This window comes from Ruditapes philippinarum, unplaced genomic scaffold (genome assembly GCF_026571515.1).
Source record: "Ruditapes philippinarum isolate M1 unplaced genomic scaffold, ASM2657151v2 ctg5497_1_1_1_1, whole genome shotgun sequence".
NCBI classification, from domain to species: Eukaryota; Metazoa; Mollusca; class Bivalvia; order Venerida; family Veneridae; genus Ruditapes; species Ruditapes philippinarum.
The window spans coordinates 129,752-143,260 of record NW_026860621.1 but is presented as its reverse complement, the minus strand read 5'-3'; the positions used below and the strand labels follow the sequence as shown (position 1 = coordinate 143,260).

At 30.2% G+C, this 13,509-nt stretch overlaps 1 protein-coding gene and 2 long non-coding RNA genes across 3 annotated transcripts; 2 read left to right on the top strand and 1 right to left on the bottom strand.

Annotated features, from left to right (window-relative positions):
• Positions 1 to 575: 575 nt before the first annotated feature.
• On the top strand, positions 576 to 3,967 carry LOC132712805 (uncharacterized). Its single transcript, XM_060695238.1, has 4 exons — positions 576 to 833; positions 1,493 to 1,761; positions 1,982 to 2,535; positions 2,747 to 3,967. The coding sequence occupies exons 2-4, from the start codon at positions 1,674 to 1,676 to the stop codon at positions 2,939 to 2,941; spliced, it is 837 nt and encodes a 278-aa protein (XP_060551221.1). The 5' UTR covers positions 576 to 833; positions 1,493 to 1,673; the 3' UTR covers positions 2,942 to 3,967.
• Positions 3,968 to 4,855: 888 nt separating this feature from the next.
• LOC132712804 (uncharacterized) lies at positions 4,856 to 12,951 on the top strand. Its single transcript, XR_009623356.1, has 3 exons — positions 4,856 to 4,981; positions 11,925 to 11,990; positions 12,534 to 12,951. It is a non-coding gene; the product is annotated as an uncharacterized LOC132712804 (long non-coding RNA).
• Positions 10,178 to 11,074, bottom strand: LOC132712803 (uncharacterized). Its single transcript, XR_009623355.1, has 2 exons — positions 11,001 to 11,074; positions 10,178 to 10,280 (listed from the first exon to the last, which is right to left on the bottom strand). It is a non-coding gene; the product is annotated as an uncharacterized LOC132712803 (long non-coding RNA).
• Positions 12,952 to 13,509: the final 558 nt, after the last annotated feature.

Genomic DNA, 13,509 nt, shown 5'->3' with positions numbered 1-13,509 from the left:
AACATAAGCTGTATTTCATTTCCATTTCGATGGTATCCTACAATTGACTACCACAATTGTCTTGTTTCACTATTGAAATTCGTGAAATAATCTTTTTTGCATGCTTTAATCGTCTGCTTGTTCATTTTGACACCTAATAAATCCAATGCAATAACTTCCTAAGAAAATTAATCTTAATTTCTAACTATTCAAAACTTTAATAACCAAAACACAATAAAGACGCAACATACTTTCAAGATCCAAACAACTAAAGTTTCTGGCTATCAATAGTCTATCTGGTAATGGCCCTTCGTGGTGAAAATCGAAAAAAAAAGAGGTTGAATCGAGAAAAACGAATGACTGCCATATTTGTTTTAGAAAATAAACCACGTGACCAGATTTTATACTCTTAAAAAGTAATATTACCTATGTAACAGAACAAAATTCTTATTTACGTAGTACACTTGCATTGACTATATGTATAACTCCCAGTGACCTATGGGAAATTAACATTACCAAGTAAGTGAGGGGTAATAATAACTTGATATAGCTGAATTATAATCTTATAAACAAAATACAATATACTTCAGGCCAAATGTTCACTGAAGAACTTCAGAACAAAAATGTCTACATAAATGATTCAGCTATTTTGACATGTCAACTCAACCTTCCAACAGATGAAAATGTTGACTGGAGGAAAGATTACAAGCCGGTTGAAATTTCAAACAATTTAATGGTCATGAGCAAGAATGGCAATCATTGGTTAGCGATTTCCCGTGCATCATTAGAAGATACAGGTCAATATACGTGTGTATGTGGCCATATTTCAACGTCAGCTGATCTTACTGTTATAGGTACGCTTTAATTGGTTTATAACAACAACACGTGTGTTCTTTTTCCATGCTTAGAAACAGATAACGAAAAAAACCATAGTTTTTTCCCTGGTACTATTTTAAAATTTCAACCCATTTCGGGAAAAACCCGGGGATAGAAAACTAAAAATCAGAGGGACGAAGATTTTTGATTTTCGCTGAAAATTAAGTTTATTTTTACAACCTTTTTAATTTTTAAATTAAACAGTAAATTTGAACGAAATAAAACCCAAAAAAGACAAAAAATGAAAATTAAATGTAAAAAGAGTTTATAGCAAAAAATGCAAAATATTTTGTTAAAAAGTCTTTTTTCCCTAACCCAAAAAATTGTTTCTTCCCTTTTAAATTTCAAGGACAGGGGCACAAAATATTTTAAAAAATTTTACGGAAAAATTTTCCCACTTGTAAAAATTTGTTAAAGACAACCCTATTTTTTTGGGGTTTTTCTTGAGTACATCCTTGAAAAAGACAACACCCTTTGGGGTTCTTTAAAAAATTAAATTTATTTTAATGTACGACTTATTTTCAAAAAAATATGTTTGTTTATTTTTTGCATACATAATCGCAATATTAGATTTAATATCGAATTACAAATTAAGTATGATTCGTTCATTTATCATTATCCCAATATTTTTTAACAGATGAAGCATTAAGTGTGGTCGTTCATCTCCCAGTCAAGATTGCGGTTATTGACATGGAAACATTGATATAGAATGTAAGGTGAACCTGCTGACGAGTAAACCTGACTGGCGACACAAAGGGGAACTTCTACAATCATCTGGTAGAAAGGTTATACAAGCAAAGGGTTCTACACACACATTGATGATCACGAATATAACATTAGACGACGAGGGTGAATATACAGTTGACTTTGGAAATGTCTCATCTAAAACAACAGTTCAAATACAAGGTCAAAATATTTGAATGTTATCTTCGTTTTTGTAATATTGACACTATTTATATAGTTGGTTTTATTCTCTATCAGGTCCTTTACATAAAAGTCAATATTTTTTTAAAAAATTATTTGGTTCAAAGCTGGTATTTCTAAAAAGCATACAATGCATTTAATTTCATACCTATTTGTCAGATACAAGAAAATAATTGGTTCAATTTTCTTAAATTTATTTTAGTGGAAACAGACCTTATCCACAGAAAACAGATAACACAAGAATTGTACAGAAATTGGATGAGAGGAGCTCTAGCGTTAAAATATTTAAAAATAGGTTTAGAAGGTTTTTCCGACAAGGCTGTTCACAAACAACATAATGAACTAATGAAAAAACTTGGAAACTCCTGCAGCACTTGTACAGAGGAAAGTCTTCTCCCACATAAACAAGATCAATGCCCACGACAAAGAAAACATCAATGTTTATGTACCAAAGGTCAGAAACAGAAGTCAAGACAAATGTGCCCAAACGGGGGATTTTGTGGCAACGTTTATAATCAAATAGTTTATAAACATCGCTTTCAAGATCCATTATTCACAAATACAGATATCCAGAAATGGAGCAGTGATGCGTGGAGTGTTGCTACATGCTTTGTTAATACTACTGGCTACAAAGGCAAACAATCAGCTAAAGATGTCGACTGCTCTGGTTTACTTAGTATGTGTATAAACAACATTGATATAGAAATAATGCTTGGAGGAGTTACCATCGATGGTAAAATAGATGCGTTTGCAAAGGTACACATCTTCACCACAGTAATCATTGTTGTAATTATTGTTGTATGTAATTTCAATTGAACAGTGTATATACATGTTTATATTTAGCCTTTGCTATGCAAGTCTAGACCAGTCTTTTCGAATTGGTTTTAAAATTGATTAATTTATAAGTGAAGTATTTTAGCAACAAATTAAAAATGAGACTTTAGATACTTAAGTGTTACTTTTGCAGGCAAGAGAAGCAAGGAACGATATTCTTCACAGTCCAAACTATGAACTATCTGAAAATCAACTAAACACGTTTATCATAATGTTCAAAGAAGTACTAGAAATCCAGGACAAACATGGTAATACACCTTTGGAAGGGGAGTCAGGCGTAGATGTAGCATTACGTTTACTAGATATGGTAATACTCCTATTGGAATGATATAGTATAACGTTTTAGGAAGTAGTAGAAATCAGAGTCAAACATGGCAATACACCCCTGAATGGGAATCCCGACGTTGCACACGCATTACATTCACTAGATATGGTAATTAACATATAAGAGTAATGTAGTGATTATAAAGACAAGATTAGCCGATTTTGGATACATTTTATTGGTTCTTTATTGGTATTTGTTTGGATTAAATCGCATTTCTCTCTATATTAAGAATACATTAATCAAATTTGTAATATTTCTTGCACATTATACTTTAGCAAATTCTTTATGTTTACCACTGGTTATTTTGTAACAGATGTATGTTATAAATAAAATAGTACGTTCAGGTCCTTTTGCATAAGTGTTAAATAGAGGATATTTGTGTGTTTTGCATGTCACTGAGTGAACACCAGATGCAATATTTAGCTGGTGTTCACGAATGAAATATATTTCAATCTTATATGTAAAACAAATAAATTTTATTTTTATTTCATGCTTTTTAAGTGATTTTAAGTATTTTCTACTGATTTTGCCGCGTAACTTTGCGCATTCTCCTTTGTGACGTCATCACATCATGACGTCACATCATCAGTTTTGAAATATAGTTCTGTTAAATTTCTCTAATTTTGTTACATTTTAACATCATGTATGGTGACGTCGACTTTCTTTTCCTAAAGAAGCAAAATTTACGTATGACGACATTTATTTCTGCCTGTTATTCCATTTAGTTATGATTTTCTTTTCATCCGCATTCAGATATAGTCCAGATACAGTGAAAATTATATTTTATAAATTTCACTAGTGGTTTATCAGAATATAATCATCTGATATATTACAATAAAACTCTGGAAAGCATGAAATAAAACATTTTATTGCGTATGCTAGAAAGTACAATATTGTCTAAAGTAGTAAGTACATTATTTACTATAATAGTAAGTACATTATAGACTATAATAGTAAGTACAATCTTTGTATTTGTTCTAATGAATCACTCTGTTTCCTCTTGCGAACGTGAGCTCGTTACCTTTTGCCTTTTCACACATTTACACGGACAATAATTTGAGTATTAAAAAGATTGCAAGAATACCAGATAAAAAATGTTCAACAAAGCTTATTACATATCAACAATTCGGCAGTGTGTTGTAAAAAGATTTAACCTGGTAAATCTAAAGTTTATTTAAACCTACCCATGTATTAATTCTTTGCTTTCAAGGCCCAATATGCATTCTGTCATTTTTGTTATGACATCATTCTTCAAATGAGTTTACGGACCGGAGTCCTATCATAAATTTCTTACAGGTGCAACAAAATCAGATTGAGATAAACCTTGAATATGAGATGAGAGAGCTAAGAGAGCATGGGATGTCTAGATTAGAAGAGAAATACAAAACAGCACAAAAACAGGCAAGTTTTTACAGCTAATGCATTTGAGTATTGTTATATCATGCTTTTACGACCGATAAAGTAAGGCAATAATAAAGTAAGGCAATGTTGATTTTCAAGTCTCATAAAATGGATATTAAGTTCAAAAGCTCTTTGGAAAATACTGTGATTCTAAAGGTGTTTAATTGTATACGAATCATTACTGAGAAAGAGATGTTATCACTTGTTATTCTGTTAGCCAGCATGCACGCTTGATTAAATAGCCTCGTTTAGATTTCTTTAACTTAAAGAATACACTGAGGCAAATATTACATTCGTGAGTACTTGTAAAGAATATAATTCTAAATGGCATGACAGTGTTATTACGTAAATAAACTTCGTTGTCATCAACAGTTCTTTTCTTCCGAATTATATTTTAGATAATCAAAGGTAGTATTTGGACGGAGGTATATATAGTGTTCCGTCAATATTATAATGGGTCTTAGAGAATTAGGAATTAAATGAAAATTACTAAAATCAATATAATTAAAATGAAGTTTCTCCTTCGTCATGTTTATGTACGATAAGCGCATGATTCGAATAATATATATAATGTAACACTTTGTAAACTTTTCTTTCTTCAGCATGAATTGAAACTTCAACTGATAGAGCAACAGATAAAAGGTTTGTCCTTAAGTTTTAATTTGAACAAATAAGAGCTTGTCCTAATTCTACTTGGCCATTAGACCATGATTTAAAATTAAACATAATTATTAACGAGATATGTAACAGTGTAGTTCAAAAATCCTGTATCCGTTTGAAAAGAATTACATTTATTCCTTTAAATTGCACAACTTCATACATTGGTTCCTTTTTATGATAGAACTGTTGGATTTGACAAAACAGTAACATTATGCATAATTGACATAAGGTTTTAAAACTTAATTTATTGCAAAATAAATGTTTTTATGGTCACTTACAAGCTTGATGGTGGGTTTCATTAGGTCTTTAGTCATAGGTCGAAATATATTGGGTTCGAAAAAGCCGTACTAGTAAGTACACTAAGGTTATCGTTATGAGTAAGTACAATGTGATAATTGATGCTGATTAAGTCCGCCATTTTAGAAGAAGAAATAATTCATAACAATTTTCAATAAATTGCTTTTATACACGGTAATTATACTTTGTTTGATCGCTCATTAGTCCAGGAAGGTTACAACTTATCCGGCAATAGCTAACACTGTAGGAATGTTTGCCACAGTTTGGTATTTTGACTGTCTTTGTTTTCACATTTTTGTAAACAAAGGAATCTGTGTCTACAGTACGTTTTGCGATTGGATTACTGCATAATGTGTATAAAAACACCGGTGGATGATTAACTCTTCAATTCTATGTTAGTAAAATGTCTATACTAATATTAGGAACATCTCATATACACTGGTTGGAACGATTTCTTCGACAAAAGGGTAACAATAACAAATCTTTAACGTTGGTGGCGATGCTAGCCCGGCCCCAGATGTACATTTCCGAAGTATAAATGGAGGAAAGATTTACAATAAACACCACGTTAACTGTTGAGAACTGAGTGTATCAGAACTGCATCCAAAATGCTTTATCGTACAATTAGGTGGAAACGATATTGTTTCACTAGTGCATCACTGGAACTTCTTGTTTTGTGAATAGTCAACATTTTCGCAACATTTCAAGTTCGATACAACATTGCGGAGGTTGTGGTGTTGCAGTTTATTCTCAGACCTAGGCCACGTTATTTATACCAGAGATACAGGAGATACAGTTGTTTAGGCAGTAGCGGATTTTAGGGTATAGCGGATAACATGCCAATATTCCGGATCGACTACATAATAAGTACATACCAACAAGTGAAAAGTGAAATTTCCTGGATCTCAAGTGAAGAAGACAATTATTTACCTTACATCTTAGTCCCAAAGTGAACTTGGGACTGATATGAATTGTGGTTTAATGTGATAGTTATATATTATCAAATTATTGTAAGGACTATGTTTGCACATTTACATGAAAATTGCTAGTGAAATATTTGTTTTTTTTGTTTGTTTTTTTATACATAATGTTCTTGCATCCATTATTGTTATTATACATTTATGAATTTAAATAGTTAGGAGGTAATAATGCCTTAATTTTAAGGTGGTTTATTCGACTTTAGTTGTAAAGTCCCTAAGAATTAGCAGTTTGTTAAAGTCCTTAATTGTAAGGAATACTTTAGTTAAATGTGCCTTACTTGTAAGTAATTGTTTAAAGCTAAATATTATTTTAGTAAATTACGCCTTAATTTTAAGGTGGTTTATTCGACTTTAGTCGTAAAGTCCCTAAGAATAAGCAGTTTGTTAAAGTCCTTAATTGTAAGGAATAGTTTAGTTAAATGTGCCTTAGTTGTAAGGTAATTGTTTAATGCTAAATATTATTTTAGTAAAATACGCCTTGATTTTAAGGTGGTTTATTCGACTTTAGTCGTTAGGTCCCTAAGAATTAGCAGTTTGCTAAAGTCCTTAATTGTAAGGAATACTTTAGTTAAATGTGCCTTAGTTGTAAGGTAATTGTTTAATGCTAAATATTATTTTAGTAAAATACGCCTTAATTTTAAGGTGGTTTATTCGACTTTAGTCTTAAAGTCCCTAAGAATTAGCAGTTTGCTAAAGTCCTTAATTGTAAGGAATACTTTAGTTAAATGTGCCTTAGTTGTAAGGTAATTGTTTAATGCTAAATATTATTTTAGTAAAATACGCCTTAATTTTAAGGTGGTTTATTGGACTTTAGTCGTAAAGTCCCTAAGAATTAGCAGTTTGCTAAAGTCCTTAATTGTAAGGAATACTTTAGTTAAATGTGCCTTAATTGTAAGGTAATTGTTTACTGCTAAATATTATTTTAGTAAAATACGCCTTAATTTTAAGGTGGTTTATTCGACTTTAATTGTAAAGTCCCTAAGAATTAGCAGTTTGCTAAAGTCCTTAATTGTAAGGAATACTTTAGTTAAATGTGCCTTAATTGTAAAGTAATTGTTTACTGCTAAATATTATTTTAGTAAAATACGCCTTAATTTTAAGGTGGTTTATTGGACGTTAGTCTTAAAGTCCCTAAGAATTAGCAGTTTGCTAAAGTCCTTAATTGTAAGGAATACTTTAGTTGAATGTGCCTTAGTTGTAAGGTAATTGTTAAATGCTAAATATTATTTTAGTAAAATACGCCTTAATTTTAAGGTGGTTTATTGGACTTTAGTCGTAAAGTCCCTAAGAATTAGCAGTTTGCTAAAGTCCTTAATTGTAAGGAATACTTTAGTTACATGTGCCTTAATTGTAAGGTAATTGTTTACTGCTAAATATTATTTTAGTAAAATACGCCTTAATTTTAAGGTGGTTTATTGGACTTTAGTCGTAAAGTCCCTAAGAATTAGCAGTTTGCTAAAGTCCTTAATTGTAAGGAATACTTTAGTTAAATGTGCCTTAATTGTAAGGTAATTGTTTACTGCTAAATATTATTTTAGTAAAATACGCCTTAATTTTAAGGTGGTTTATTCGACTTTAGTTGTAAAGTCCCTAAGAATTAGCAGTTTGCTAAAGTCCTTAATTGTAAGGAATACTTTAGTTAAATGTGCCTTAATTGTAAGGTAATTGTTTACTGCTAAATATTATTTTAGTAAAATACGCCTTAATTTTAAGGTGGTTTATTCGACTTTAATTGTAAAGTCCCTAAGAATTAGCAGTTTGCTAAAGTCCTTAATTGTAAGGAATACTTTAGTTAAATGTGCCTTAATTGTAAGGTAATTGTTTACTGCTAAATATTATTTTAGTAAAATACGCCTTAATTTTAAGGTGGTTTATTCGACTTTAGTCGTTAGGTCCCTAAGAAATAGCAGTTTGCTAAAGTCCTTAATTGTAAGGAATACTTTAGTTACATGTGCCTTAATTGTAAGGTAATTGTTTAATGCTAAATATTATTTTAGTAAAATACGCCTTAATTTTAAGGTGGTTTTTTGGACTTTAGTCGTAAAGTCCCTAACAATTAGCAGTTTGCTGAAGTCCTTAATTGTAAGGAATACTTTAGTTAAATGTGCCTTAATTGTAAGGTAATTGTTTACTGCTTAATATTATTTTAGTAAAATACGCCTTAATTTTAAGGTGGTTTATTCGACTTTAGTTGTAAAGTCCCTAAGAATTAGCAGTTTGCTAAAGTCCTTAATTGTAAGGAATACTATAGTTAAATGTGCCTAAATTGTTAGGTAATTGTTTACTGCTAAATATTATTTAAGTAAAATACGCCTTAATTTTAAGGTGGTTTATTCGACTTTAGTCGTTAGGTCCCTAAGAAATAGCAGTTTGCTAAAGTCCTTAATTGTAAGGAATACTTTAGTTACATGTGCCTTAATTGTAAGGTAATTGTTTAATGCTAAATATTATTTTAGTAAAATACGCCTTAATTTTAAGGTGGTTTTTTGGACTTTAGTCGTAAAGTCCCTAAGAATTAGCAGTTTGCTAAAGTCCTTAATTGTAAGGAATACTTTAGTTAAATGTGCCTTAATTGTAAGGTAATTGTTTACTGCTAAATATTATTTTAGTAAAATACGCCTTAATTTTAAGGTGGTTTATTCGACTTTAGTTGTAAAGTCCCTAAGAATAAGCAGTTTGCTATAGTCCTTAATTGTAAGGAATACTTTAGTTAAATGTGCCTAAATTGTTAGGTAATTGTTTACTGCTAAATATTATTTTAGTAAAAAACGCCTTAATTTTAAGGTGGTTTATTCGACTTTAGTTGTAAAGTCCCTAAGAATTAGCAGTTTGTTAAAGTCCAGGCATATGGTCATCTTGTGCATTTAAAAAGTATATAAGAATTCCTATGTTACAAGTGTAATTAATGGCAAATGGATAGCAGTCCTCTAACACATGCATAATAAGTTTTTACATGCATTAATTGTAAGCAGCATTCACAAGATTTGTAAAAACAATTTGTTAACTTTGTTGTCATAAGGACAAGGGCCTTTGACATATAGCCATAGTCATTCTGCTTTGATTACATTTTCTTTCAAATTAATATGATTTCAATGTACAACTTTGCACAAATAATGCAAATAATTTGTAAACATGTCTTTTTCTAGCATTACAACAGTCACTAAATTAAGTTATGTCATGGGGACAGGGACCTCTGACAGTAAGGTGTTTTCAAACAATATATATTTGTTTAACCATTGTGCCAATTTGAAGTACCTGGAGTTTGCTATTTAACACTTTTTCTTTTCAATCTTTAATATCTTTGCATCAGAATGCACATAATCCTTTTTTATGTATTTTTCAAGGAATGGCGGCAATTATTACAATCACAACATCACTTTCTGTCATGGGGACACGGGCCTCTGACAAAAACTTGTTTTCAAACACAGACACTCACTTGTAAGTTTGTGCCAATAATATGTTATATGTTCATATTACGATATTAGAATTTGTATATCTCTTGTTATGTACGTTCAATTTTAAATTCATGATTATTCCTTTGTGTTAAGGTAAATTAAAACTTCATGTCTTAGGTTAAGATGCCAGCATGGTTATATTTTAATTTGTATCAATTTAAGATCTACTTGGATATTACACATATGGTGATATCAGTATACACCTTTACTCTAAAAAGGTAATCTAAATACAGACAACATTTATTTCAGTCACAAGTTTACTTTATGTCATGGGGACAAGGGCCTCTGACATACAAGGTGCCTTCTAACACATACAGTCAATTAAATCCGTAGTGCCAATAAAAATGTTGTCTTATATTAGGTAGTTTAGTTATCATCTTGTGATGTACATATTTTTAATATTCTTGTTTATTTCATTAGCATTGTTTCAAACATTTAAAGAATAATTTTGTTTGTCCCCTTTTACATGACTAGTCAATTTCATTAAAGAAGTTTTGGTTGGGGGAATTGTGTTTTACACAATTTGTGGCAATATTCTTAGAACCCAACCTTTGATAATTTTTCGGGATATGTGTGTATATCATTTTTTAGAAATGTTTGCTTGCTTTGTATACAATGTTATGTTATATTATAACTTTCATATCAGCATTGTTTTATATGTTTATATCATAATGTCATTTATTATTAAATGGCCATTTCACAATTTTATGTTAGTTTGATAACTTTCATATCAACATTGTATTATATGTTTTTCCGTCATTTATTATTAAATGGCCATTTCAATTTCAAAGTGTAGTTGTTATTCTTGAAAATTATCAAACAGAGAAAACTTCTTCAGGCAAAGATACAACAAATTGAAATGTTGACATAAAACTTAATTTATTGCAAAATAAATGTTTTTATGGTCACTTACAAGCTTGATGGTGGGTTTCATTAGGTCTTTAGTCATAGGTCGAAATATATTGGGTTCGAAAAAGCCGTACTAGTAAGTACACTAAGGTTATCGTTATGAGTAAGTACAATGTGATAATTGATGCTGATTAAGTCCGCCATTTTAGAAGAAGAAATAATTCATAACAATTTTCAATAACCCACCATCCCACCCACATTCAGTATTCAATTTTTGACAAGCTTATAAACATCAAAAACGTTTTGTGTTTGTTTATAATTTTATATACAAATGATTTTTCTTTTCACTTCAAGATATGTGTGTATATTAATTTCATACACAGTTTTAGGCAAGGCAAGGCAATATTCTTAGAACCCAACCTTTGATAATTTTTCGGGATATGTGTGTATATAATTTTATATACATTTTTCAGAAAGGTTTGCTTGCTTTGTATACAATGTTATGTTATATTATAACTTTCATATCAGCATTGTTTTATATGTTTATATGTCATTTATTATTAAATGGCCATTTCACAATTTTATGTTAGTTTGATAACTTTCATATCAACATTGTATTATATGTTTTTCCGTCATTTATTATTAAATGGCCATTTCATTTTCAAAGTGTAGTTGTTATTCTTGAAAATTATCAAACAGAGAAAACTTCTTCAGGCAAAGATACAACAAATTGAAATGTTGACATAAACGTATGTTATACTGGTATACTCGTACAATAAGTATAAATATCTACAAAGGGAAAGAAGAATTTAAAAAATGAAGCTACAAAAAGAATCAGATTTTGAAATGAAAATGATGGTTGAATAGACATATATCAGGAAAAAGGTGTTTGAGGATTTGACACTATAAAATGTTTATATAAATGAGGTCATGCAATAAACATTTTCTTTAAAAAACGTCTTTATTTCTATAAAAATAAACAATCAAAAGAACATCAGATTTCACAAAAAGATAATATTGCTTGTAAAAGAATCATCAATTAATAATTATAGTAATTTCATCTGTAATAGAAAACATTCCCGAGTTTGCAGACTTTGTCTTTTAAATGGCTTGTAACTATCAACAGAAAAAGTGTTGTGTTGTTATTGTTTAAAAGTTAACACACACAGGTGTTGGGATGTTGAAATTATCTTGCAAAATATCTGGTCTAAAAATGTATTCTTCCCATTCATATACATGCCGAATTAGTTTTAAAAAAAAGGATATGCATTTACTCTGTTTAGCATTATTGAATATTATTTACATTAATTTCCATTATTGGTCGAGTTGTGTTTTTATTTACAGATAAAGAAAACGAACTTCAGCTTATGCTCAATCTTAGATCTGCGGGAAAACAAAAGAATCTTAAAGGTACTTAATGAAAAATAAATACTTAAAAACCTTTGAATCCACCGCTCTTATTTGTTAAGAATTAAAGATGTGTTATCATTGAAAAGAAAACAAAAGGAAAACAAATTAAGAACATAATATTATTTTATATTTTCATTTGTTTGAGGACTAACTCGAGAATGTAACTAAAACGAGTTGAACTAATAAGATTAGAAATATATCAAAAATTCATTGTCAAAGGACCATTTCTCTAAATTGTCCTTGTTGTTCTTGCATAAAAACTGCGGACGTAGGTGTATATTAACGTAGACGGGAACATGCTTTTACAGATAAAATTACGAAAGCATGCACTTTGTTTTTAAATATGCATGACTCAGGGCGCCATGTGTAACGGATAAAAACGGGAAGTCATGACGACACCTGTGTTACAGTTATGTGGAAAAAATAACAGACGCAAATGTATAACTTATTTTAAGAATAGCGATAATACACAATTTGTGCCTGCATTATATCTGCATATTTTGATCCACGTTAAACCGTGCATTAATTCTCTTTTTTTTTCAGAGCACTTCTTGCTTGATCTACAGATAAATGTTATGCTAAAAATGGTGAAAAAAGTGCTGAAGGGAATCAACGAGTTTTTGAAGTAATGAGAGACTATATTAAAGATAACGAAGATATGACTGGTTCGCCTTTTGATGAAAGATCAACTGATACACCAGTCTATCACCTCGTAGATTTCATCAAGGAAATAAAGAAATGTAGTATTGTTGATATTTCTGCCACCGACCAATCGTCAACAGACATACAATCAACTGCACCAGTTCGAAGGCCATGGAAGATTTTCTTAAGTCTATCATCAGTAACGAATTTCAACAAGAACTGTTTGACCTTAGACGATGGCTACAAGTGCAACATGACATTGAATCGTATGACATAATGGCAAATTGCTCATCAAATGGCATAGAGAAAGCAAAACAACGTCTGCGTGAGTTAAAAATGAATAATAATGATTTATGATGCCTTTTAGATTTAACTGTGTTTTCTGCTCCTGTCGGTGCATTTGTAATCAGTGCATATTAATAGTATTAATTGATTTATCAAAATTAATTAAAAAATTGTTAGCTCTTTATTGTTAAGATATCTAAGGATTATTGAAAAACTTAATACGTTAATATTTTTTATTCTGTAATCACAAAAACATGTACAGATATTTGAAAACGTAAAATTACTGTCTTCAGACTTTACTGGAGTAACCAGATCTTTGAATTGTGCCGAACATCAAAATACACAAACTCAATGTACTCTCTATTGTCCTGACCATGACACGTTTTTATGTACAGCATGCAGAGAATCAAAACATGGGTAATTATACATTTCTTAAAATCAGTAATTAATAGTGGTTAATATAGAACAAAAGGTATCAAATTAAACAAACGAATTTTAAAATCGTGCAACAATGACCGACAACTTATCTGTCAGAAACATTTAAGTTTGATTATCTCTTAAAAAAATTGTAAACAAATTATAAGAATTTATA